Below are 25,603 nucleotides of genomic sequence, written 5' to 3'. Positions count from 1 at the left end.
AAGGCAAAAATAATTGTGCCATAATTAAAGTGAATAGGTGTACACAGAAACTCGTCCTTCTCTCCGTCTCGTTTGTCTGTGCTCATCCTCTGATTGAACTCATCTCAGAGGACAATGACAATTGATTGCCCTCGAAGATGACGGATCCTGCACGAGATGGAAGTCAATACTGAAAATAATGAGCCACTGAAATTCACAGGTTATGTCAACAGCCGCGAACACAAGGGCTGCTCGAGGAGAGGAACATATTCCCCGCACAATTATACTGTAGCTAAAAACAAGTGCAGCCAGTGATCTCATGCTGGCACAATAATGCACCTTATTTAGATGCCTCGTATTTATCTGAGCGCACCAAACCATGAATCATTACAAGCTTATGCAGATGAACATACTGGTTTATAAAGCTTATTTGAGCCGTTTACAATTAAGGACTTATTACTACATACATGAGTGGTGCAGCCAATTCAACGAACAGGAGTGTTACACAATACCTTAAAACGATGAGGGATGAATATTTATATCAGGCCAGAGATCTTCTTTGGAGGGGGATTTGCAGGACAAATAGACAAATTATTGTGAGGCTATTTGAGCCAGGATATAAGACCATATACACATAACACCTTCAAGGAGAGCCTGTTTAGATTCCCTCTCTAACATATCTCGCACATGTGTGGGCGTATGTATTTCTTACATATTCCAGCCAAGCTGATGACTAGCCTGGGGACAAGATTGTGTGTAATGCCACAAAGCCAAAGACGGTGATTGTTTGTTCATTTCAACACAAATACGTCAAACTGCCGCTCTTGCCCTTAATCCTACTCTTAAAAAACAATTTCCACCTGAAGCCTCACACCTAACATCCAGTATCGGTTTCCTTCCTCCACCTTCCTGTCAACTGCACATCTGCTCCCAGCAGCCCACCTTTTTTCCCAACACTACCCCCATCCAGCGAATCCCGAATCAAAAGGAGAATCGGCTATGTGTCTTTGCAGAATGAATGAATGAGTGAGCGAGGGAGTGGGAGTCAGTCAAAGCCCCAAGCATGTATAAGAAGGAAGAAGGGGGGGGGGGGATTGTTCACAGTGAGGAGGTGGCTGCTGGGAGGCAAAGCTAATTCACTGTGACAGAAATCAGAGCTGTCAGGACCACCATGACCAAGCAGCATGGACGGCATATATCCAGTCAACCCAGCAGCTGAGGGGAAGCAGGGACGTCGGGGCTCAGGAAGAAAGCCGGGGATGTGCTAACACAAGGCATTGAGAGGAAGAAAGTGTGTGTCAATGTGTGTGTGTGTCTGTGTGAGTATTTGAATGTGTGGCATGCAACAGCCATCCACTCAAAGCCACAAAAATAGAAACAACAATGTAAAGCGGCACACGGGTAAAAGGACGACTTCCGAGCGAGAAAGACTTTCAACTCAGATGCCTTCAAACTTCACAGAGACATGAGAAACTGAAGGACGGGACTCGTCAGATTCAAAATTCACCAAAACAAGGGCATTTACAAGGATCCACACAGAATCACACAAACACACACACACACACATTAAACAATAAAATAACTACAGTAGACAAAGCAAAATGTCAGTCCTCTGGGAATACTAGTGTAAGGTTACAGGATAACAAATGTAAAATTCATGAGGAAAGCTGCCATGTAATACAAACTGTTAGTGCGCCGAATACTAAAAAAATGTAATGGTATAGCTTATTAATAGAATATTGTGGGGAAACTGATATTTCTTAGCGTGAGATAGAGAGGGAAAGCAAGCCACCAGTATCATTACTTAATGATGCGAGAGAGAGAGAGAGAGACACGAGGCTGGTCTCTTAATGACATGGAGAGGGAGGAGGGGATTGTTGGAGATTAAGTGAGCTCTGTGCTGTTTGTTATACACTGCAAAGCACTGCAGCATGTTTGTTGAGCGGCACTCTCATTTGGGATGAAGAGAAAGCTGGTAGGGGGACCTTAAACTTGGCAGAGAGGGAAAGCGAGAGCATTGTTCCGAGGAGCAGATAAGGATTAGGGCAGCAATGTTGTGAGTATTCATTGATCGGCCGCAACTTCGGGAGAGAGGAAAGGCATGGGACAGTCGGAATCTTATGTTGTTGCTAATCAGTTTACTTTGGAGTCGGGGTCTGGAAGAGTTCTCTCTTCTTTTTGCTTCCTTTTTTCCCGATTTTCTAGAGGGGAGAATAGGATTAACTAAGTCAGCCAATTTTTTCGCTTGTCTGGAAGTGGTATGAACTTTTCCCCTCTGTGTGCTTGCAAATTCATTTAGGCTTTAAATCGTCCGATGTCGACTGAGAGAAAACATCTTTCTTAAAGGTGAAGTATTTACCATTTTAAACGTGTGTTTGAATGTTTCCTGTTTTGTAATGATTTCACTCACAGCAACAGTATCAGACAACTGGTTGATTGTTGGGAAATTATGTTAATCATTAAGATAAAAAAAAATAGAGTCCCTGGTTCAAGCTTCTCATATACATATCAGCTTTGTTTATGGCATCTTCATATGGGTTTAGGATTGTCTGTCGCATAGAACAAGACATTTCAAGGCTTCGGGAGAATGTTTTACATCTTTTCTGACCTTATACAAACCCATACAAACCAAATGATTGATTAAATAAACAAGAAAAAAAATCAGTAGATTAACGGACAGTGAAAATAAAAGCCGTAACCCTTCAATGATTACAACACCCAGAAAGACGAAGAGATTATTTATTTTAGAATCAAAAACTGAAGATTAAAAAAAAAGAGGATTTGTGGCTTGTACACTGACAGATTTTTCATCTCTTGCCACAAAGATTCCTGTATGTATTAACCTCGTAGTCATCTTGTAGGTCAGCTGAACAGGTGGATCTTTTTAATATATAACGTGGTTTCTCATTTGATTGTTATCTAACCAGGGAGAGCTTAACAGAGCAAAAACCTTGAAGGATTCCAATTCCAGAAACATGACCTCTGGACTGTATCCAGGACCTCTGCTGATGCTGCTCTGTCTCCTCCACGTCTCTGAGGAGACCTGCCCCTCCATTTGCCTTTGTATATCTGACACAGTGAGCTGTAGCTCCAGCGGTCTGGCCAAGCTCCCTCGGTCCCTGCCCTCTTTCTCCGTCACCCTCGACCTCAGCCACAACCATCTGTCCTGGCTGGGTCCGGGCAGCTTCAAAAAAATTCCTCGACTGGAGAACCTCCGAATGGCCCACAATCAGCTCACTGTCCTGGGCCACGGGGTGTTTCAAAACGCCTCCGGCCTCAGGCACATTGACCTATCCTCCAACAAGCTGCATGTGGTGGAGCAGCACTACTTCGAGGGGCTGTGGAGGCTGGAGGAGCTCCTGCTCTTCAATAATAAAATCACTCAGGTGGAGGCCGGCACACTGAGTGGCCTGAGCAGCTTAAAGAAGGTCTACTTCAGCGTAAACCAGATCACACACTTCCCCTTCTTCTCCATCCAAGACCACACTCATCCCTTCCTGACCATGCTGGACCTCTCGTCCAACCGAATGAGCCGTTTGCCCTGGGAGGATGTGAAAGCTTTGCCCGGGCTGGTGCAGCGGGGGCTTTATCTCCACAACAACTCTCTGATCTGTGACTGCTCCATGTACAGTGTGTTCTGGCATTGGAATCTGAGGGGTTATGACTCACTGAGGGACTTTACGGATGAGCACACCTGCTCCGTCTACGGGGACCAACGAGCAACTATCCAGTTCCTGCAACACAACCGCTTCTTCCACAACTGCACCGTGGAGAAGGCCGTCTCGCAGCCCGTGATCGTGCTCCTCTCCCATGTGTTGATTTCAGAGGGGGACAGGGTGCGTCTAGACTGCCAAACATCCCTGGATAGAGATAGTACAAACCTCTCATTTACATGGCTGTCCCCCAGCAAGGGGTACATCACCCAGACCAGCATAAATGACACGCTAATTAGTCTGTTTCCTAATGGTACCTTGGAGATCCAAGCAGCCAAGGTCAATGACTCAGGACTGTACGTGTGCACAGCTGTGGATATTAAACAGGGACTGAATGCAACACGTGAGGTGAATGTTATGGTGCGGCTGCCTGCGGGAGAGAACTTCAACACTGGCTACACGACACTGCTGGGCTGTGTGGTGACCATGTTCTTCATCCTCATATACCTCTACCTGACTCCATGTCGCTGCAGCTGCTGTAAACAGCCCAAACCTCCAGTAATCCCAAATGCAACCTATGACCCCAGCACCCTTACGTCTGTTTTCTCCCACTCCACAGGAGACCACTACAAAATCCAAACTAATAAGCATGTAGCGTTCCTGGAGCCGATGCTAAGTGAAGAAGGAACAGAATGGCCACCAGAGAGCTGATTCTGAACAGGGTAGTTGTTCTTGCCAATTAATTTTTTGAGGAGAAGAGAGAAGACTTTGGGACAATCCGCAGGAATTAAGTGTTGAGATGTTATAAGAACTGAATGTTAATGCAGTGAAGAAAAGAAAGCAATATCTCCTGTTCCAATTCTGCTCTTCTCTGTCATCGAGCTCGAAAGACGAAATGAAAGTTTCAACTTTGCTTTATTACCCTCAGTGAACTGACACCGCTAAATCAGAGGGGAGCCATTATCAGCCCTAAAAATCTGTTAATAACTTCTGTGAGCTCAGGTACAGTGGGGCGGGATGTATTTCTCGCGGGATCAGTGGATGAAACTGGCTCATTTTTCACAGAAATTGTTTAACAAGGATTAAAAGCTCCGGAAAATGCATTAGGGTTATGACTGTAATGGACCGGAAGAAGTAAGCTCAGTCGATTTATCTTGGATGACTTTGGGTGCTGTTTAATTAGTTGCACCCCAGTAAACCATATCTCAAAAAATATATACTGCTTTAACATTGTGGGACACTCCTGAAAACATTTCTTCCCTGTTTTCCTAATAAAGTGATCAGTCCCCTTAGATCACTTATTTTGGTTTTGAAGGCAGGTTCACGTTGGCAAAAAGCATGACCCAGTATCATATAGAGAAGAGGAATTAAGATACAAAAGAAATGCAATATGAACGTGTCTGTGTGGAAGCTATGGCTTTTAGTGAACTTTCAAAAATCTTATCTAGCAGAAAACAGAGGGGCATCCCGCCGGGATCCATCATACATGTACATATCTCGCACAAACCTGTTACATTAATCTGGCAGCGAAAAACAATGCCGCTTTATCTTGGCTTGGCTTATTTGGCAAACAGTGAAGAACAGAAATCAGTGAGTGTCAACAAACCAGGAACACACAGCAATTGGACTGCTCTTCAAAGACGCCATCTCTTTGATCAAACACAACGGAGCACTTTGAACACTGCGGAACAAACACACCGAGAAATTTAAACTGAAGTGACAAATACTACAAGCGGCACTGACGCGAAGCCCCTGGTGGCTCTTACTTTGTATAGATTTGTTATGGTTCGAGCCCTGAGGGGGCAGAACCTTATTGTTTTTGTGTCAATTAGCGGTTGGTGAAGTATTATGCCGAAAATGGCTAAAAATGGTAAGCCTGAAGAAACATGAATTTTAGCCCAATAACTGGAGATGATGCGCATCTATGTCCCGAGAAATATGCTCCAAGTCAGAAAGTGGGTCGCTCTAATTGAGGCTCAAAAGTGTCATATTGGAAAGGCCCCTTCCCACACACCGTAATTCCAATGAATTCTGATACAAAACTGCAAATCAATATTTTCAACAGAAAGTTCTCCGACAGCAAAGTCTGCCATGATGGATTTTCTTTGCCATTTTTTGTAGCATATTTTTAGGATCTGCTCTCAAACCAGTAAACTGCTGCCACACTTTCATTAGATCATCACTTCACGATAAACGTGGCTTCTGGTTAATAGTTTTTAAGATATTGACCAATAAACTTCCCAATGGATTTAACACTTTACCTTTTGTCAAAATATCATAAATGTTAGTTCTCTTCAGTCTGTCTTTGGGAATAGGCCGACCAAAGCAATGCAGGAATGGTTTTTAGGGGGTGCTATAAATGCCAAAAATGTATACTTCAAAACCTGGTGGACAGACCAGATTTTGTGAAGAAGATCTTGGGGCAATATTGATTTGTGTATGATGGTTTGGCCTATCATGTATTCGCTAATAGTATAATGAACTCCCTGGAGACATCTAGCACTATCTCCTGAACCTACACACCTAGTTTCGTTCAAATCCAATGAAAGGGAACCAATGGCAGAACTTTGAGTGTGCAATTATTGCAGTGCTGTAGGCTTCGTGATGATGAAATAAGTGTGCGACTGTTTTTATTCTTCCTTCATAACAGAATGAAGGTAGTTGAAATGACTTTGTGAAGCCTGAAACCTGATCGCTGCTGCCAGTGGCTTTCATTTTGGTCAATTGAGCTCCTTCTGTTTAGCGTTTTATACCAGAAATCACTGCTTGCAGCTACATATGATTGCAGTGAGTGTAACATGCTTCAAATGACACAATTGCTCAGTGCAACAACAGAGATGCTTAAGAAGGACTAACATGCACTTCCACGAAGGAACATACTGTACGTGAACATTGAGTCTGTGACATGAAAGATGAGTGGTTGGGGATGAATCTTAAAAACCTGATGACACAAACAGTAGCCTCACAAGAAACAAATCAATTCCTCAAAGTCCAAGCATCTATATTGTAGTTTAATCTTAATGCACACAGTGGCTGGGACTAAGGATTGCATCGAGATTGAATAGGATTAGATGTAATCCTTCATATAATGTCAAAGAGAAGTTGTCAGTAATCGCACTTCTAACAAAGGAAAGCAGGTCACCTGAGGGGGGGCCAATCTTTAATTAAAACTTGGCTCCCTTTAAAACCTCAAGCAGAATATAAGTTGTACAATCTGAATGTAAATTCACAGCCAAACAACGAGTAAATCTAAATGGGCAACCGTGCAAGTAACTGGGACAGACGAGCCCTTTGACAGCGATGATTCTCACTGAGGGGATTAAACAAAATTCGACCAAGAGAGAACCGCGCTGTGATGCACCACTCTGTTTAATCAACCCTGCCAGTTAATTTTCATATTCGGCTAAGTTTACATTGTTTTCAAAATGGTGAACAACATTTCAATTCCTGAACAAGGGTTACATAAAGTCCTGCTGTGCTCCCCTGCGTGATGTAACATCTTGAATCCGAGTCGTGACCCGATGTTTTCAGGGAGAGTGTACCAGAGACATTACATGGGTTCGGGTTAGGTTTTAGGAGATTACCACGAGGATATAAACCAGGTGCTTTGTCAATTTCATTGTTTTTAAATCCCTCTAATCTGGTCCCTCGCCCTGACACAGCACACGCAGCTGTGTGGGGATTTATTGTTTCTGATATGATTAGCAGATGAGTTAAAACAATGAGGACATGATGGGAGCATTTCTCAAAGGGCTCTTTGTTTCACAGAGGGGCCACAGGTGACCCCGGTTATATAAGCACACCGCTGATTCGGGATTTAACAGCAGTGTAGGTAGCGCATTAGCTAGAATGAGTGCAGATAGTGAAGCCATTTGGTATTTTATTTATTTTATTTCAACCTTGGGACACTAATAGGAGGCCTCAGCAGCGCATTTAGGGAAACAAAGAGGCCTAGAATAACACAGTACATGATTACTTTTGCCCCCTCAAATTGTTTCACATATTCCCGCTCGTTTGAAACATGAGGAAGGAGTTGAACAGATTTATGCGGCTAAAACAGGAATCATTAAAATATCCCGTTTCATCAATCCATCCAATTTCTATACCACTTATCCTTTAATGGTTATGGGGGAGCCGGAGCCAATCTCAGCTGACATTGGGCAAGAGGCAGGGTACACAAGCTCAGGTCGCCTCGGTTTCATACGAACAAGTTTTTTTCAAATGTGTGAAAACATGTTAAATTAAAGCCATCCTGGCCGACTGCGCAAACGTAGAATATAAAGTCTATAAGCACAGTTTAAAAACCATATAATGGGTGAAAGGCCTTGACCGAGAGCTGAGACTAGTGATTCGGCGCAACCTTGATAATGGATGATAATGATGGAAGTGGAGCTGTGTCATTATTTTATATAAAGTCTCAATGAGTAAACTAAGCTAATACGTTGAGATACAAATTGAGAATTGTGATGATCGTGACGCGGAAGCTTGCCTGGCAGATATCAATATGTAATCTAAATACATAGCAAAATGCTAACTCGTTGGTTTTGCATTAGTTCAAACATGTTACAGAGTAGTTCCGTCTGATGTTTACAAATTCGCAGATAATTCAACTAATTGCACTTTAAAAAAAACATCAGCATTTCTAGTCTACGCAGAGAGGTGCAAGCCGGGCTGACTCACTTATTCCGCTTCCTGCAAATTACCCTGAACCGACCGGGGGGGGGGGAAAGACACCCAGATGTAAAGGAAGGATCGCTTGATACTTGAAGAGATGCTCCGCTCCGAAGCAAAACACTCCATCAAGCCTCAATTAAAGTATGTACTTCCTTTTTCAGATTAATTGTTTCCCCTAGTTCAGCGAGGCTCCCAGGGATTCAGAATCATCTTATTCAAGAATCTAATTACTGCGAAAGGGGAGTTTCACTCTAAATAGCACAAGTTGAATTGCTTTCACTCGCGGAAGGGCTGCCTAGACTGTCAACAGGGGCTATTACTGAGCTGTCAAAACAGTCATCAGGCAGGAGTGGAGGCATCCAGCTGTGTCAGACACATACACATCTTTCAGACGCCGTGACATCCACACACACACACAACCTCAGTGGAGGCCCGGTGTCACCAGATTGACTAAAACCCTTATTTCATTCTAATTGGACACTCGGAAATATGTGCCTGAGAAACACACAGAGCACTCGTTTCAGAACAGGCCACCACAGCAATACTACACTGTAGATCTTTTTTAGGAGGTGGGCTGGTTGCTTCCCCAAAAAAAGATTAAAATGAATGTGGGCTGCTGCACACCAGACAACAAGCTGTTTATCATACCCAGGCGCTGCATGTGAACGCAGGCCATGTTCCAAAGCAGCTGGATGAGCAACAGGGCCCTGGTCTCAGTCGGATCACTGTGGGGAACATTGCACATGAACGGCTCATTAATCAAATGTAAAGATCACATTTTTACTGCTAACAAACAAATGAGTAATAAGGGTGCATCAATGCGAATACGCGGTGACGCACCCTGATCTCAGTCAATAGATGCAGTCTCTCTCTCTGTGTGTCTCTCTGGGGGCATGTTTTGCTTCAGTGAGTAGAACGCAGTTGAATATCATAAGATCTGAGGAGCACAACAACATTAAGTATTTTGGGTTAAGTTGCTCGTGAGCACATTTCTACAACGTCCTCTGGTCTTTTTATTCGTCCTTACTGTTCGGCTTCTGTCTTCCAGCAGCTTTATTGTGTCGTGTGTTGTGATGCTGCTCCCCTTGTTATTGTCGTGCTTGTCCACTAAAAATACAACAATGAACTTGGATGAAATATGGCTTTATTGTTTCCATTAAACAGATATTTACTGTCACAGGCAGTATGGGTGTATTATCTACAATGGCTTCTAGTGTCAGTGATGCTCAGTTATATACTTTATGATACTATTTTTCCAGCTATGCTTGTGAGATAGCTCCGGGGATGACAAAAGGTCGCCCTGTCGTTTGGTACCAGAATGAAATATGTCAACAACTGTTAGATCAAATTAATTTCCGCACAGGACGAAACCTACTCAATTTGGTGACCCCCCCCCCCCCCACACGCACCCCGAGGTTGTCATGGGCTTTTGAGTTAAATGTCTCGAATACAGTTGGATGGATTGCTACGAAAAATGAAGTAGAAACGTCCATGTTCTCCTCAGGATGAAATGTAATAACTCTGACTTTTCATTTAACATCATCTTCAAATATTTTTATGCTAATTAGGATCCACCACGCTCAAAACTAATACAATTCCCACCACTCTCAGCTTTTCTTTGTATAAAGTGCTAATTAGTGAGATTGCTCTGTAATGATAAGCACTTAATATTTGGCTCGGTGCACTGCTGCCTGCATGGCTGAACCTCTGGTTAGAGTCTCACAATGTTGCTCCTGTTTCTAACATCAGTAGAATCATAGGTGACTGGTTTAGAACATCACCGGAATATGTCCTTTTGCCACCTCCATTATTTTATGTGTCTGACCCTCACACAACGTTCTGCACAGGCTTAATTAATACATTTCTCTGGTCAAACCTTTTTCTCATCTCCTGCGAACTGAAAAAATAAACAGTTGAAACTGGAGGATTTCCGTAACGTGAGCTGCTGATGCCGGTAACAGGAGAAGCGACACTCGGTTCCTCTCACCGCAGGGCTACGTTACATTCTGGCCCAAAGCCCTGCATCCTGCGACGTCATCGGTTCAAAGCTTAACCCAGAGAACGGCACAGCTCCCTGATCCAATTTGATCAACACAGAGTGGACATGTTTTGTCCTGACCTGGATATTACTTCCCCCTTTCATGCTCTAGTCCGGTGGAATCTGATTCTGTTTTAAAAGATGGGAGTCAAATGTGAATTAAGTATTCAACTCCATTAATCGAGAAAGCCCATCGATATACATTATGTTAATTTTAACCTCTCACTACATTTCATAGCGATGTGATGTGTTTCTTACTCAACTGCAGTTGTCTCATTGAAAAAGTGCTGCCCATTGATGCACTATATGAATATGTGGGAGAATGGGTGAGTGGCAATCAACTTTACTTTAAAGCTATTTGATCGGACATCAAGACTAAAATGCTGAATAAATACAGACAATTACATAGAGAGGCGGTGGCCTAGTGGCAGAAACTTGGACTATGGGCAGAAAAGGTCTCCGGTTCGACTCCACAGAGAAACAACAAAAAGACGAACCTGGATTGATCCGTCCAAAAATCAAAGAGGATTCTCCCTACCCTATCTAGTGCCCCTGAGCAAGGCACCTTACTCCCCCAACATCTGCTCTGTGTGTCCTGCACCAGAAGGGTCAAAAGCAGAGGTTACATTTCCCTACCTACATGAGTGTGCCTGTGCATGTCTGTGCATGTGTTTGGGACTAATAAATGCATCTTAAATTAACACCTTTTCACATCCAAACCATACTGGGAGTATATAAAATATGATGCAGTGCTTTATCATTAAATTAAGTGTTGTGCAAAACTCACCCAGACAGTGAGATTAGTACACAGGTAAAGAAATATCAACAGAAACATTGTATGTGTTTGTACGTGATGAGGAGTTCTTTTATTGCTAATTTAAGTGTATTTTATGTTTTTGCTTAAGTAATTTTACTTATACTTTAAAGACTATATTATTTTGACCTTTAATGGAGGAATTCCTCCATCACCAGGTACCAACAAAATGTAAAAATACAACATTACAAGTCAACATTTTGCCATTTATCAATAAAACATACTTAACATTTCACGGCACACAAGTGAGCAGCACTCTTCTGTTGTAGCTGGTTGAGGTTTTGACCTAAATAAGTTTTGTTTAGCTTGTGAAGTGAAACGTCCATGTTGTGTTTACAGCTCCCAGATGACCAAGAACATCAGGTCCCATGTTCTTTTGTATACTCCGGTACTTTTGATTTATCCCTGGTTAAATATTCATGATAATATGATGAGGGAAGTGCTTCTTCAAATATTTAAAAATAAAAGTACACGAATGAGACCGTTGTGTCATTTTATTGACAAACTGTAGTTGATTGTTGACTTGACTGAGGTGGAACCATGAATATTATGAAGCAGTAGTGTTAGAGTAGAAGTACTTCAAATGTTTTACATCATAATAGTACAGAATCGAGTAAATGTACTTTGTCAAACTCCACTCCAAACTATTTGTTGATTGAATGCTGCATCCGAGGTGGAACCACATTATTTTCTCTCGTTTTCTTTTGTCATTGTTAATCTAATTGCATTATGACTTTTAATCTAGACTTTGTTTTGTTTGTAGAGGATTAAGAAAATTGCCAAAAGCCCAAAGCAGCTCCATCACAAGGATTTTGTCCAACTAACTGACTTATCTGAGGAGTTAATACATTTTCTGTTAACAGTTATTCATCAATCGACTCAACATTTGGAAAAACAGTGAGAAGTACTTCAGATGTTACGAGTAATTGTACTTGGTTACACTGCAAAGTCCAAATATTGCCAATTATTAAGTACATTTTACACAATATAAAGAAAATACACCTTAATCAGGGTATGTTAACTCTGTATTTTAAATGTATAGTTTTAACACTGTTGAGGGTTTCTTAACACACAACCGTGAATACTGCAGTAGTGGAGCTGCCCACACAGTATTTGTGCATGTTGGCTTCCGGGGGTATATTCATTTCTGCAGTGTTTGGTGTTTTTAGAATAAAACGTTCATGCTCGATAAAACCCCTCCCATATAAATCAGGGTTTTGCGTGATGGGTCTTGGCTACAACTGATTTAATGGGGAAACATATTTTCAGTCAGCACGGAAAAAACTACTGCACAACCGGATGAGAGGCTCTTGGGATTAGTGTTAACCTATTTTCCAAATCAAGAGGAAGTGGCGCCATCTGGTGTTTCTCTCCCCCGCAACCTCCACTGAGATAATGAAACAAAACGACAGACCAGCACAGAGGGGACATCAGCCCGCCTAATGATTCTCTCAATGGTGGTACAGTCGGAGGGCCAGTGGCACTCAGCGTGGAGTTTTGAATGGTTTTAAAGTGTCGTGTTCCCTCCTAACTGGTCCCTACACGCGACAGTGCACTGCTGCAGGAAATACATTTAACAGAGTGCGGTGGCTGCTGTCACAGTCAGAAAATGAGCATTTCCCCCAGTATTTAATATTCCTTTTTTAAATATACTTGTCCAGACTTCGGTTTTATTACTATGTGCACCAAAACAGCTGAAGTTTCTGAGAAAATATGACCTATTGATGAATAAGACTATATTTTCATTTCCTCAGTTTATGGACTGCATGTTTTGGTTTCCATAATCCCTGTTTTACTACCATTCCAGGTGATGTAATCCATCTTCATACAGACTGTAGGTAGCAGAGGTAAAATGTGGAGTTTGAGTGAAAGGACAGGAAGACAGGTGCGATTTATATTTTTAATAGGTTTGCTTGACACTGTCATCAAACCTGTCACACGAACGAGATTTGAAATGCTTTAATTTAATAGATTTTTGGACAACCAAATGTCAAATAAAAAAAAGAAAACCAACAGCAAGAGTGAAATTTAATTCACCAGGTTTTTTTTTTCCTTAAAAAAATATCAGCCTTTCCCCGTGTTCACAAACCGCTTCAAAACTGGGACAAACAGAAAGAAAAAAAAATATGATAAATTCAGAAGTTGGAAGGCCATAAACATTTGGCAAATATAAATATAGTGGTCTGAACAGGGTCTCAAAGAGCTCACAAGGAAAGAGTGTACGTACAGTTTACACGACAGTAGGACACTCGGCACTGCCTGTATCAATTTTTATTAGATGTAGAAAACCAGGAGCCTTATTTACGGATTTAAATCAACGTGTTTATGACAAGGAAATATGTACATTCAGTCAGCTCTTTAAGTCTCTGGAGTATGGTGTTTGTGTTGCCGCTCTGGTCATGATGATTGTCTATTCAGGGGCATAGTTGTGAGAGTATGTGTAGTCCGAGTAGTAATTCTGTGTCCCACCCCTCCCTGCTGGGTAACCCCAAGTGCAGGGACCACCCCCCCGATCGTGTCCTCGTCCAGGACGAGTCCAAAATCCTGGTGGGATTCCTCTCCCTCGATAGCTCCCTACAGAGCCAGGAACCATTGCACCCCGCATAGGCCCATGGTCCATCTGTCCCGGGATGCCACCTATACTCCCGTAGCCAACCGCACACATTGGATGTGGAGGCAGCTTAGGTCTGACTACTGACCCCCCCCTGGTGGCCACTGTGGGAATGCCCACAGACGATCCAAGGTTGGCAGTGCAATTCATGTTAGTCCTGTTCCCCTGACTACCAGGTGTGCTGCCCCCATCCCCGCTCTTAGGGAGCCCACTGGGGTCCAACAGTCTCGATGTGACCACACCCTGGGAACTGCCACTCTCGCAAGTGCTAGTCCGTGCAGTGCCCCACACTCCCTCCCCAGGTCCACTGACTGTCCTGTCATGTTGTGAGGGAGTCCCACTAGCATTCTGAGGAATGCCAGCAATGTAAACAGGCTGTGTTGTCTCACTATGTTCTGTGTAAGGGATGGAGTTGGTGCGTGGAGAGTTCCCAGTAACCCCGCCAGTATCCGAGCCGTACGTGTGACCAAGCATCATGAGGTGAGGTGGAGGGGGAGGTTTGACCTCCATGGGGAGGGACGCCAGGTTGGCAAGAGGTCCTGCTGTGGCCATGAGAGGGGGAGTTGGGACAGTGGCAGGAGCTGTGGCTGGCGTGCGATACTCTTGTTCCTGGGTGCTGCTGCAGGGTGAGGCTGGATAGGCTGGGGATGCCGCGTAGCTTGAAGAGCCAGTGTAGGATGACCACGAGGCTGAGGGACACAGGAAGCTCTGGTGGGGATTCACAGGATAACCTCCTGGTGACAAGCTGCCAATGTCTGAAGGGCCTGTACCCATCTGGTTGGTGGCTTTGAACTGAGAGATAGCAGTTTTGAGAGCGCTGTACTCAGACAACGTTGGAGTTCTCTCAGGCGTGACTTGCTGGTCTGGGAGGGGAGGACGAAACTCCTCCATATTTGGTGGGGGCGGCTGCAGTTTCTTCTCTCCTTCCTGGTTCTGCTCTGCAGAATCGTCTATAGTGGGTGGCTCCTCGCCATCATCAGAGTCTAATGACATGTCCTCCTCCACACACTCATCGTTCACTACTGCCAGAGCAGGATTGGGCAGAGAGAGAGAAAAGCAGAAAGTAATGCATTATCAGCAGATGCATTAACAGCTTTGTGTTAGAAAAACTCTGCTGCTAACTACATAGGACAGAAGGCAATTCAGCAAAGCAATTACACTACAGCGAAATGTCATGAAATCCAGTGTTTTGTGTTAAGTGCTGCTGCTGATGACACCCACCAGTAGAGGGCGGCGTCGGAAGCTCATTGTGATTGATGGAGCCAATCAGACTGTGGAAACCGCTCATTACATCATCAATGCTTGCAATCACCATTCCATTTCGTGAGAACTGTAGGAACATCTCAAATGGCCTCTCTGTAAAAACACATTACAACACGAAACACTTTAAAATCATATATTACCAGGTATATAATCTACTCAAACTGAATGCATGTGGGTTAAAGACATCTCACTCAACCATCTCAGCACTAACACACACACATTCTTTTGCTAGCATTAGATGAAGTGTGAGAGGATGAAGTTAACACTGATAAAGATAAAGATACCTGTGAGGAAGATAAGGTGCCGTTGCTGTGTGTGCTGCGCTTGGAGTTTGATCAGACATTCCAGATCAGGAGCCTGACGGGACTGAGTGTCACACTCGTGATAAGGGAGGAACTCCACGAGGTGTTTCTTCTGATAAGCTGTCAGGAGGTTCAGAAGCCCCATGGCATTGGTGTTTAACCTTTAAGAGAAGCACAAAAGTGGATCCAGACAGTGAAGCGATGTTTCTTCACACCCGCATATGACCTAGAATCCTTTTCATGTGATAATTCTGGCAAATCTGCAGAGATACTCACCTCCCCAGCTCTTTTAGCTTCTTCTGGGACTTGCAGTGCACCTTCCACTGCCAGGGGTGTTCAGGGGAGCTCTGCTCCTCCAAGAACTTCAGCAGACCATGCAAACGATCTGGAGAAAACACACAACATAAGCTCTCAAGTATCATCCGATTAATCTTTCCACGGATTGGCACGGCTCCCGCAAAGAAAAGTAAAATTTACCCTGCGTGATGAGGTCGGGGTTTAGGACAAACTCGTCGGACACCATAAAGCCTCCAGACACGAAGAGCTCATTGTAAGTGTGATTCTTGACATCATCCAGAGTGTCCACGCCAGCGAAACTCACTGAAGGCAACTTCTTCAAAGACACCAGGGCCGGGATCTAAAGGGGGAAAAGCTTTCATTAGATTTATGTCCCTTTGTTATTCAGATGAACTTGCATTTCATGATTTATATACACTCTGGCACAACATGCAAATGATGCTATGAACAAATTAAACATAGCAAACAGGACAATACCCTGGGGCAGAGGTAATAATTGAACTAAAAAAAATGTAATTTATATGGGTTAACTTCCAAGGTCTGACGGTGCCAAGTCATCTGAACTACAGACTGGAGAGAAGGTGATGTACAATGAAGAGGGGGACAGGAGGTCTTCCTACCTTGTGCACGTGCGCAGCGATGTCCTCGTTCTGAATGATGATGAGGAGCTTGTCTAAACTGCAGCTGTTTTCCAGAAATGTTTGCGGGCTGCACTCGCTGTTGCCAAGACTTTTCAAGTACTCCTTTCGTGCCAGACAGGAGAGATGTAATTGTTAGAGACAGACAGATGAACATGTCCTCCTCTCTTACACGTACAAGTGCTGACTGACTGACAGATGCAGAGAGACGCAGAGCCCCGAGACACTGAACACATAGTGACAGAGAGGAGCCAGTGTGGCCTTTCACATCTCCCCAGTGTCGATCTGTGTGTTCACTTGTTTACGCAAGTGTGAAATGTAATACCGCAGGATAATGGGAAAGCTCATAGGCTTGAATACTAAAAATAAAATATGATCCCGAATACATTTCTAGATAAGAATAAGAAAGAGAATGCCTGCATGTTTAATGGTTAGCAAATGGTGTTGAAACAACTGTATTCACAGAAAATGAGGAGTCATTTAAACGATCTAATAAAAGCTTAGGTCATTTGTCAAATAAAATTTCCATTTTATGTTCCACAAATGATGATTTTTTTCATTTTATATAAATGTAAATATCTCTGCATGTTTGACCGGGTGAAGCAAGCAATTTTAAGACATCATTTAAACCTTTACCTTTATTTCCTTGCACACAGTGCTCTCCTCCCCGTCCTCGTCAGAGTGGATGTAGAATTTCACAGAATTCTTTGTGACGTCCTTAAAGATCTCCACCAGACTGCTGAAAACCTCGGGCTTCAGCTGACCAATGAGGCTGCCAGCAAGCAGGCCTGGGTTTTGGGAGTTGGAATCTGGAGAGTCTGTCGTGATTAGAGAGGGAGAAAAAACTTCTCCTGCCAACTCTGTTGATGCAACTTCTGTTTTAGCCTTTGTGGATGCAGGTTCTTTGATAGAGCCAATTTTATCACTCTGGGAGGAGGAGGTGCTCTTGGAAAGGGGAGGCTCTGCTTTAGTTTTGGATGTCTGGATTGGGGCAGGGGGTGGTGTTGTAAGATTAGACGTTGTCACTGGGGGAGGTGGAGAAGTGACCTTCGAGGGAGCAGGTGGGGCTGGGATAAACTTGTCCATCATCTCACATAGTGCTTTGACGTGTGCCTGAGTGGGGACAGGGGAGACGAAGGGCACGATAAAGTCTGAGAAGCAGCTGTTGGGCGATAAGCAGCCACGTGGAACCAACCGTGGTGGTAGCTGCGAGGTATAGCAGATGTGGTTAGTCTGCATAATGTTCTTAATGGCGGAAGTGAGACTATGAATTTCCTGGTTGAGGATGGTGTCCAGGCTGATGGAGGGCCTGAAGGAAAGCTCGTCTACAACTGGTAACGTGGTCCCTGCAGCCGCCTTTTTTACTTCCACAACTGCAGGCGTCTTCAGCTCTGGCTGAATGTCTGTCGCTCTCACAGCCGCCGGCTCAGGCACAGGCTTCGGCCCAGGAAAAGGGGAGAGGTCTGTGTTAACTGGCTGCTTCGAGTTACCTTCATTAACGGGGAGAACCCAGGTTGGGTTATCTGAGGTGTGTGCTTGCTCTGGTGGGGAGCCCGCACTGAATGGACTACCAGGGCTACAGTCCATGTCCTCCTGGGCAGAGAAAACACCAGCATTGGTTATTTTCAGGTCCATGCACGTATTAAATACATGTTGAAATATTCCAAAACAACAGTCATCAACAGTATCAGCTGTTAACATCTCACCTCTGTGTAGTTCGTTAGCAATGCTGGCTCAAGTTGTTTCCTAAAATCCGGGTCAGGGATAGAAGGCTCCCCGCTGCCCGAACCTGTCGACGGCTCACCGTGGTTGACCTGCACCGACATCGAACCCTGAGCCACGGCTTTGTTGAGAGTGGCCAGCAGGATCTTGAGGAGGCGCTGGGTCTCGTTGACCGCTGAGGTGTTGGTGTTGCCATGGGCCCTCAGGTCAGTGTCATAGAGGCCCATGCTTTCCATTACAGCCGTCAGATTGTCGCCGTGTCCACCGTCATCTCCCAACTCACCAGCTTGGATGCCTGGTAGGACACAAACAATTCATTTGATTCGTTTAACTCTTAAAAGGAAAAGCCAAGCTTCCTGTTACAACGTACAAAGACAGTTATGCGACACTGTTCATTTGACAAAGTTAATATACTGCTCGAGGTGCAGACTGACACAAACCTAAATGCATTGATTATTTCAGCTTCTAGTGTACTGCAGCTGTGTGGATAGGCAATCAAAATGCAACCACCTTCACACCAAAGTGGTTGAAATCGGGTAAACAGGTAATTTAACTGTGGTGTGGGCTAATGCAGCAGGCTTATTGATAAAGTGCCAATGGGTAGCAGTGTTTTTTGTGTGCAACTGAATTACTGAAACTAATCAGTGTTTTGTAACTAAAGCAATAAATCAGTATTGAGAGAAAGAGGAAGGAGGACATTCTTAAAAAACAAAGACTACATCACACTTTTGTGAGTACCCCAGAGCCGTGGACTTGTGCGTCTGGTTCCGTCTTCCAGCACCTTTATGAGAAGGATTTGGGGCCATTAAGTTAACTGGGAGCACCTGGCCAGTGCCCCCAGCTCTTCAGACACCAGTGTGTCTGATCTCTCTGTTCTGAGCCCACATGCGTCTATGTTAAAATCAAGTTACACAAACCCCTGCAGCCCCCCTCACCTTGACTGGGCTCCCCGTTGCTCAGCGGATCTGTTCGTTGGTGTTTGTTTATGCCTCCACTCTCATCTCCCTCAAACTTCCTCTTCAAACTGTTGGCGTCCCAGGCCCCGTCCTCTTCCCTCTCCTTCTCAGGATCCTTTATTAGTGCTTTCTTATGAAGCTGAATGAGCTTGAGCAGCTGCTTCATCTTGTGTTTGTCGTACTCACTCTGGGACAACCGTAACCTCTGGGGCTGAGGCTGAGAGTCAACGTGGGGCTTGTGCTGCGACTGGGCTCCGTTCGAATTGGCCAACCCAGGGCGCCGTCTGCTGCTGCTGCTGCTGCTGCTGCTGTCTGGTGGTGGTGGTTTCTCCTGGGCAGGCCTCTCCGGGGGTTTCTCTGCCCTGTCCGAGCCCCTGTCAGAGCCGCCCCAGTCAGACACGGGGCTGTATTCCACTGTGGCTTGAACGGGTGTGGGTGCGGCTGTGGGTATGGATACAGGTACAGGTACATGTGTAGGGACAGGGACAGGGACAGGTACAGGTACTGGGACAGGTATAGGTACAGGGTTTCGTATTCTTTCCATGATGTCCTTTGCCTTGTTCAGGGGTAACATAAAGTTGGCAGGGTTGTGCACATAGGAGCGAAGCACGGCATCCATGTTGAATTTGGGTCTGGGCACCGGAAGCGGGATGGTTCGGTCGTCCACGTTATATTTGTAGTCGGGCAGGACAAACGTCCGCACCGTACCTGAATCAATGCGCGTTAGGTAATCGGTGGCCTGCCGCTCCACCCCGGAGCTGAGGTCCTTGCCCGGGTTAAGCCGCAGCTTGAACAGCGAGTAGTGCACAGCGGGGATGAAGGGCTCCACGGACGACAGGTTGGCTGGCTGAGGATCCTGCGTAAGCCGCTCCTGGTCAAACAGTCTGGATGCTGAAATGAAGGACATGTGTCAGTGGCAAGATATCCAACTGGATAATAAGTGTTTAGAGACAGGTGCTTAATAAAAGTCATAACAGCAGCTCATGTTTCAATGGGAAGACGTGAGGAACTGGTTTCATGCAGATTTTTGGAAATGAAGCTTGGTCAGAAAAAGGAGGGAGATTAATACTTACAATGTTTAACAACCGTCCTCGACTCCTGAAAGATGAATAATGCTTGCAGGCTTTTCTCAGTCCGCCCCCACCGCTCTAGAAAAAACCAACAGCAAGTTTTCTTTGAAGCTGATCTGTCACTGAAGGCAACAATTCGACAGAGAATCATGATAGGATAAAAAAATAACATTAACTACCTTTGGACTCAACCATCTGAGCTGAAGAGAGCAGGAAGAGGAAGCCCCGGTCAAACAAGGACATCACCAGCACCTGAGTAAGGAGATTCAACACTCCAGTCAGAAACTCCAGGGTGTATCATTATGTGAGCGATCAGAATGTCAGTGTAATGTTTGACAGGTTGCTGTTCATGTGTACGTGTTTCAATCTACTATGACAAAAAACAGTAGGAACATTTTCTGTTTTCCCTTTGTATCAAACAAAATGACATGACTTAATATTAGACAAATATTATTATTCTGTCCTTCTCTGAGAGAGAAGTATACTGGACATCCTGCAACGTTGAATTCAGGACTTAGTTAATTTTGCTGATAAGCCGTGAACTGGTTCTGTATTTTTCGGAGTTTAATGTATGATGAACTTGTAGATCACAGGTAATGAGTGACTCACCATCCTGTCTCGCTCCAGTTTGTTGACCAGCGCTGCCAGGGTGCCGCTGGTCGGTTTGCCTTTTCCATCTACCACCTCAAACAGGCTGCAGGCCATCCCACACTTCATTACTGCAGACAAATAACAGACGACATCAGTAAATTAGAATCTTGTTCGATTTTCTGTGCTCAGTTTTAGCTGAAATACTGCAAACTCTTTATCTAGAAAAGCTTTAGAAAGTGAATTTCAAGTTATGGAGTACCGTCCAGATGCCCTGGGCACTTTTCTACCATTTAATTATAGATATAGACGTGTGGTCTGGACTGACCTTCCCGTGATGCTCTGTAGGTATCCCAAGAAAAGAGCACAGAGGGAATCTTTCGCTTCACCTGCTCAAGCTGCATGCCCCGATTCATCTCCAGCTTCTCAGGCCTGCAGCGGAGCACACAGAGATATATCAGAGAGCAAGTCATAATCAATTCCTGAAAAAAAAACCTGTCTGTATTATATATGAGTGCTTTCTATTCTCCCCTTCTCACCGCAACAAGATAAATGTAGTGCTATAGTTCAGAGCATAAGTCTTTTGAGGTAAGAGGTGCCTAATGATTAACCGAAAAATTATAGTACCATGGTGGCTGTTTTCTAGAGATGCAAAGAATTATGTGAGACAATAAAGATGCTTTCGGAGATGCACTGGAGTCTACGCGACAGACCCAAAAAGGAAAATAACAAAAAGAATACAAATATCTCCTGATGAAAAAGCGTTGGCACACACGAAGAAGACACCGAAACAAAAGGTCAATAGAACTTGTGGTGATGGGTGAGCTAGTGACGGTGTTGGGTAAACTCTGTAGCCATTTCCCCCAGATTTCACCCGGAGGTCATGTCTGAAAACGATTTCCATGTTTACTCACAGTTTGAAAGGAAGGTAGGGCCGCAAAGACGATCGTAAACAGATCGGGAATAACTCCCGACCCTTGTTCAGTAGTGGACCGCTCCACACGGTGTAGCAGTTCTTCCCTGCAAGAGGGTTCGACAGAAAATGTCAAAGGTCAGAGAAAGCATCGCTCAAAACCTTTCATAACCATTTCATAACTCGTAACTACTGCTGGTTTGACACAGGGAAAAATGATTTTCACACACACTCCTTTCAACCTTTTTGCACTGGCTGTTTCATTGAATTTTGATCAATTTGGGGATGAAGCACTCTTCTTAAGTGGTAGTAGCCGTTAACATGCATACCAGTTGTTAAGTTAAAGAAGTAACACTGGGATACTGCTTAACATGGGAGCAGTTATTTAAGATCCAGGTGACAACCAGACGCCATCTATTATGCAACTGGTGTGAACAGTGCATTCTACATATTTCCTGTTTTAAACAGACATGACAACAATTCAGGAACACAGAGAGATGCTCTTTACATATTTGACAAATAAATGAATTTAAATGTTACCTTTACTTCCTTCAGGGGAAATCATGTTAAACCTGTTGAGAGAAAGAAGAAGCCTATTTATAAACACACAACACAGTTAAGATGTTGCTCACGTCTTTCCAAGCTCTCAAGCGCTTGAGCGTTTCAGAATTTCCTGCAGGAACATGTACCTGTGTGCAGTCATAGGAGTCGCAGCAGCCTCTTTGCCTATGTACTTAAAGGAAACCACAGCGTAGGGGCACACGTGCCTGGGTCGAGCCTTGATCTCATCAAATGCAAACTCATAAAAATATTGCTAGAACACAGAGAGAGAAAGAGAGAGAGAGAGAGAGAGACAGAGAGAGAGTCATCAAATACAAAGAATTCATAGCTTTTATCAAATACACACATAGTACATATAATATGCAAATGAAAATAGAAGCAGCGCTTACCTGGGTGAGCTCAAAGGCCCTGTAGGACAGCAGCGATGTTACCCTGTTTGCACTTTTCGACAAGTTACAGTCAAACTTGGGTGTGGGCTCCATTGCATTCTTCGGCATGTTCTCATGGTTGTGCTTTATTCGGCCCTGAGAGACAAGACATACGGGGTTGTCTTCAAGTCCCACAAGAATTTAAAGCATGTTTACATAATGAAAACGGCAGACGTACCCTCATGACTTTAAAAATGACCATGTCTCCAGATGAGCCCACTTCAAAAGGGTTGATTTGTAATAAATCTGAATATTTGGAGAGATAAACACCTGCAATGACAAGATTAGAGATAAGAGATAAGACTAGAGGAAAAGCACCATGCTCGTTAAACTCTGTTAAAATGCACAGTGAGGTCCAGCGAGGCCTGAGACCATTTCCCATTCACTTGAAAAGGAAAGTGGTCTCAGGGCACCACAGCATGTTCACGATCTAAAACTCAAACCATAACAGTATATGTTGTTTACTGGTAAAGGGTTGTTTATATTGTAACAATGCAGTAGAGATAAACTGTTTATTTTCCTACAGTTGGCCAGAAACATTTGATCTCTGTTGATCAGCATGTTTCATCAGTTGAAAATACTAACTTAACATCTTCAGTTGCGGAAACGATTAAGGCAGGAAACACTCAAAGTATTATCACTTGCATCTACTTCTATTCAGGGTCTACAGCAGCAACATTCAAGACTCCTACTCACCCATTGACGGATTTCCAAGTGTAGTAATCTTGGAGTGTCCAACAGCCAGACCCTTCTCGCAGATCCAATGGAGCTAAACAGATCAGAGAACACGCAGAGCTCACTATCCAGTGTGTAAAATGTATGTTGTGTCCCTTGTCCATCATCTTTAAAGTACAAGAGAACAGTTTTGCATACGGACTAACCTTTGCCTTGTCTGGAAACAGGAAGCAGTACGACTCGGTCAATTCTTGTTCCGTCCGCCCCTCCTGCTTCATCTCTCGGCGCTTCTCGATGAACTGGCACACGACGAGCAAAGAGAGTCAATGAGACACAGCAAGTCTGAAGCTCACAAGGTCTAAGCACGTGCATGCATGACTCTAGTAGACTACGCAACTGGGAAGACCTCAAGCTGAAAACACTTGAACGTGAATATGAATAGAAAGAGGGAGCAGCTGAAATGCTCGTGTTGACATTGAGGGGTACTGGGAGACATTGACTCACCTCCTTCTCCAGCAGTTCATTGTAGACCAGCCTGGCCTTGGAGTAGGAGAAGGTTGATCGTGACGATGAGTCCAAGTAAAACGAGGATAGAATCTTCACGAGGTCCTCGAACTCCCGACTGTCCGGCCGCAGAAAGTTGTACAGGCCTGCAAAGAGGGGGGGAGATCGGTGGGTTAGCATCTGTATCTTAGACACGTGTGCATGTGCAAAGTTTACCAGCAGGAGCCGACCACAGCATCAGGCAAATGATAACTCTCTTCTCTCATTTATAAGGTGATCCTGCGTGAAGATATCAAGCTTATAATATATGGTTCCTTCTCTGGCAGATAAGAGGACACACATGTTCTGTGTTTCAGCTCAACAATTGAGTTTTACGATTTTGTAGGAAAGAAATATGAGGTGCAAGAGGAAGTGATGGGAGCTGGGCTGAATTCACGTCCTCTCAGCTCAGAGAACCAGTATCATCTGATGTTCAACTTGTTTCTTATCGGGCTAAAGCCGGAGCATCACAGCAGCACAAAGTTATAAAGAGTGTCAAAACACTGATGGACCACAGGGACCAGGAATCCCTCACAACAACAAACCTCCGCCCATGTGACCGAGCCTCGGATGTGCCTTTATTTACATGAGGTTTTAGTGTCTCAATCAAATCACATGCAAAGAAATGAAGCCATCTCTTTCGGACACCTGGGTGTAGTGTTGTCGGCCTCGAGCTGTGGTGCGACACAAGAGTAAACCTCTCAGGTGACAGACCGGAGACACACAGCCAGGTCTGTCTCACGCTACACAACTCGGGGCAGCTTGTGCATTACACCTGCTGCTGGCCGAGCTGCCCACCCACTGTCCTCCCATCTCATCTCAACCCTAAAGTGAATGGGGACTGATGGGGCACGGGGAGGTTTGTGACAACTGCTATTCAACCCGGCACTTTGCTGATGGTACTTCTCCCTCTCCGAGAGTCAGTGCATTGTGGGATGATGAGGTGAGGGGCTCTCTTGATGCCTGGGACATCGGGCAGGGACAGGTGGTGGACAGCTGAAGTTTGAGTTTGCATTTAACATGTCGTGGTACAGTGCAAGCGTGTTCTACGGGCACGTGTTGTGGATGAGTCCGTGCCCTTCACTGAGGTCAATGACACCCACACATGTTGTCAGGTGATGCCTGCTGCACAACTCCTTCCTCCGGCAGCAGCTCGGCCGGACCACGGTCCAGTGAGGAGGTGGAGGAACCTGATAATGTGAGCTTTCACCCGGTCACTTGGGGACACGAGCACCCCATGTCTGCTGGATCTTCTCCCGCTAGATCAACACCAACAACACTGTCCCCTGAGCTCCACCCGCGTGACGCTAATCTAATCCCGGGCTCAAAACACCGCTGGACGTTGGGCTCAAATCTAATAAAGCAGCACCGGGGGCCAGCTAGCTAACAGGTTAGCAACATGCAGCAGCAGAATTCTGAACAGACAGTACGGGCTCTGTTGAGGAGAGCAGCGACATGGGCACCACCTTTCCGTTCTCTCGCCTTCCTCGGGATCTGGAAATTCCTCCGTGGCAGCTCCTCGCTCGGTCGCGGGCCCGTCGAGGGAGAGCCGCTGAAGCTCCGGGCGTCCGTCGGCGCGTTCCTCCGCCGCTCAGGGCCTTCTTGCTCGGGCATTACAACGTCTCCACATCCAGCCTGTACGCCATTTTGGTTGGCCGGGGCCGAGGTGGCGGCTGAATTCTTCTGGGGCTCGCCGCCGTCCGGGTGGCGCCCGGCGGCCCCGGCGCGGTCCGGGTCCCTCCTCCCCGCCGCGCTGGGGTTCAGGGCCATGTTCGGGGCACCGTGCACGTCTCACGGGCGATGTAGCACCAACGATCGCAGCGTCGCTTCACACACACACACTCCTCCTCACCCAGCCTCCGCCATTGTGAAAATGAC

General features: G+C 45.0%; 2 protein-coding genes across 3 annotated transcripts; one reads left to right on the top strand and one right to left on the bottom strand.

Annotated features, from left to right (window-relative positions):
• The first annotated feature begins 1,953 nt into the window (after positions 1-1,953).
• LOC133956919 (amphoterin-induced protein 3-like) lies at positions 1,954-6,475 on the top strand. Its single transcript, XM_062392287.1, has 2 exons — positions 1,954-2,325; positions 2,907-6,475. The coding sequence occupies exon 2, from the start codon at positions 2,955-2,957 to the stop codon at positions 4,341-4,343; it is 1,389 nt and encodes a 462-aa protein (XP_062248271.1). The 5' UTR covers positions 1,954-2,325; positions 2,907-2,954; the 3' UTR covers positions 4,344-6,475.
• A 6,569-nt stretch (positions 6,476-13,044) lies between these two features.
• tasorb (transcription activation suppressor b) lies at positions 13,045-25,603 on the bottom strand. 2 transcript variants are annotated; one of them, XM_062391743.1, is made up of 22 exons: positions 25,192-25,603; positions 23,687-23,832; positions 23,389-23,481; positions 23,204-23,276; positions 22,686-22,777; positions 22,469-22,603; positions 22,208-22,332; positions 22,059-22,090; positions 21,520-21,625; positions 20,934-21,037; positions 20,627-20,736; positions 20,197-20,269; positions 20,021-20,095; positions 18,927-19,838; positions 17,976-18,286; positions 16,906-17,862; positions 16,252-16,374; positions 15,812-15,971; positions 15,611-15,719; positions 15,317-15,495; positions 14,991-15,125; positions 13,045-14,791 (listed from the first exon to the last, which is right to left on the bottom strand). In XM_062391743.1, the coding sequence occupies exons 1-22, from the start codon at positions 25,493-25,495 to the stop codon at positions 13,569-13,571; spliced, it is 5,577 nt and encodes a 1,858-aa protein (XP_062247727.1). In that variant the 5' UTR covers positions 25,496-25,603; the 3' UTR covers positions 13,045-13,568. The 2 variants fall into 2 exon arrangements, with proteins under 2 accessions (XP_062247727.1, XP_062247728.1); XM_062391744.1 differs by having other exon boundaries at positions 13,045-14,788; positions 25,192-25,602.

This window comes from Platichthys flesus, chromosome 7 (genome assembly GCF_949316205.1).
Source record: "Platichthys flesus chromosome 7, fPlaFle2.1, whole genome shotgun sequence".
NCBI classification, from domain to species: domain Eukaryota; kingdom Metazoa; phylum Chordata; class Actinopteri; order Pleuronectiformes; family Pleuronectidae; genus Platichthys; species Platichthys flesus.
This window is presented reverse-complemented; position numbering and strand designations above follow the sequence as displayed.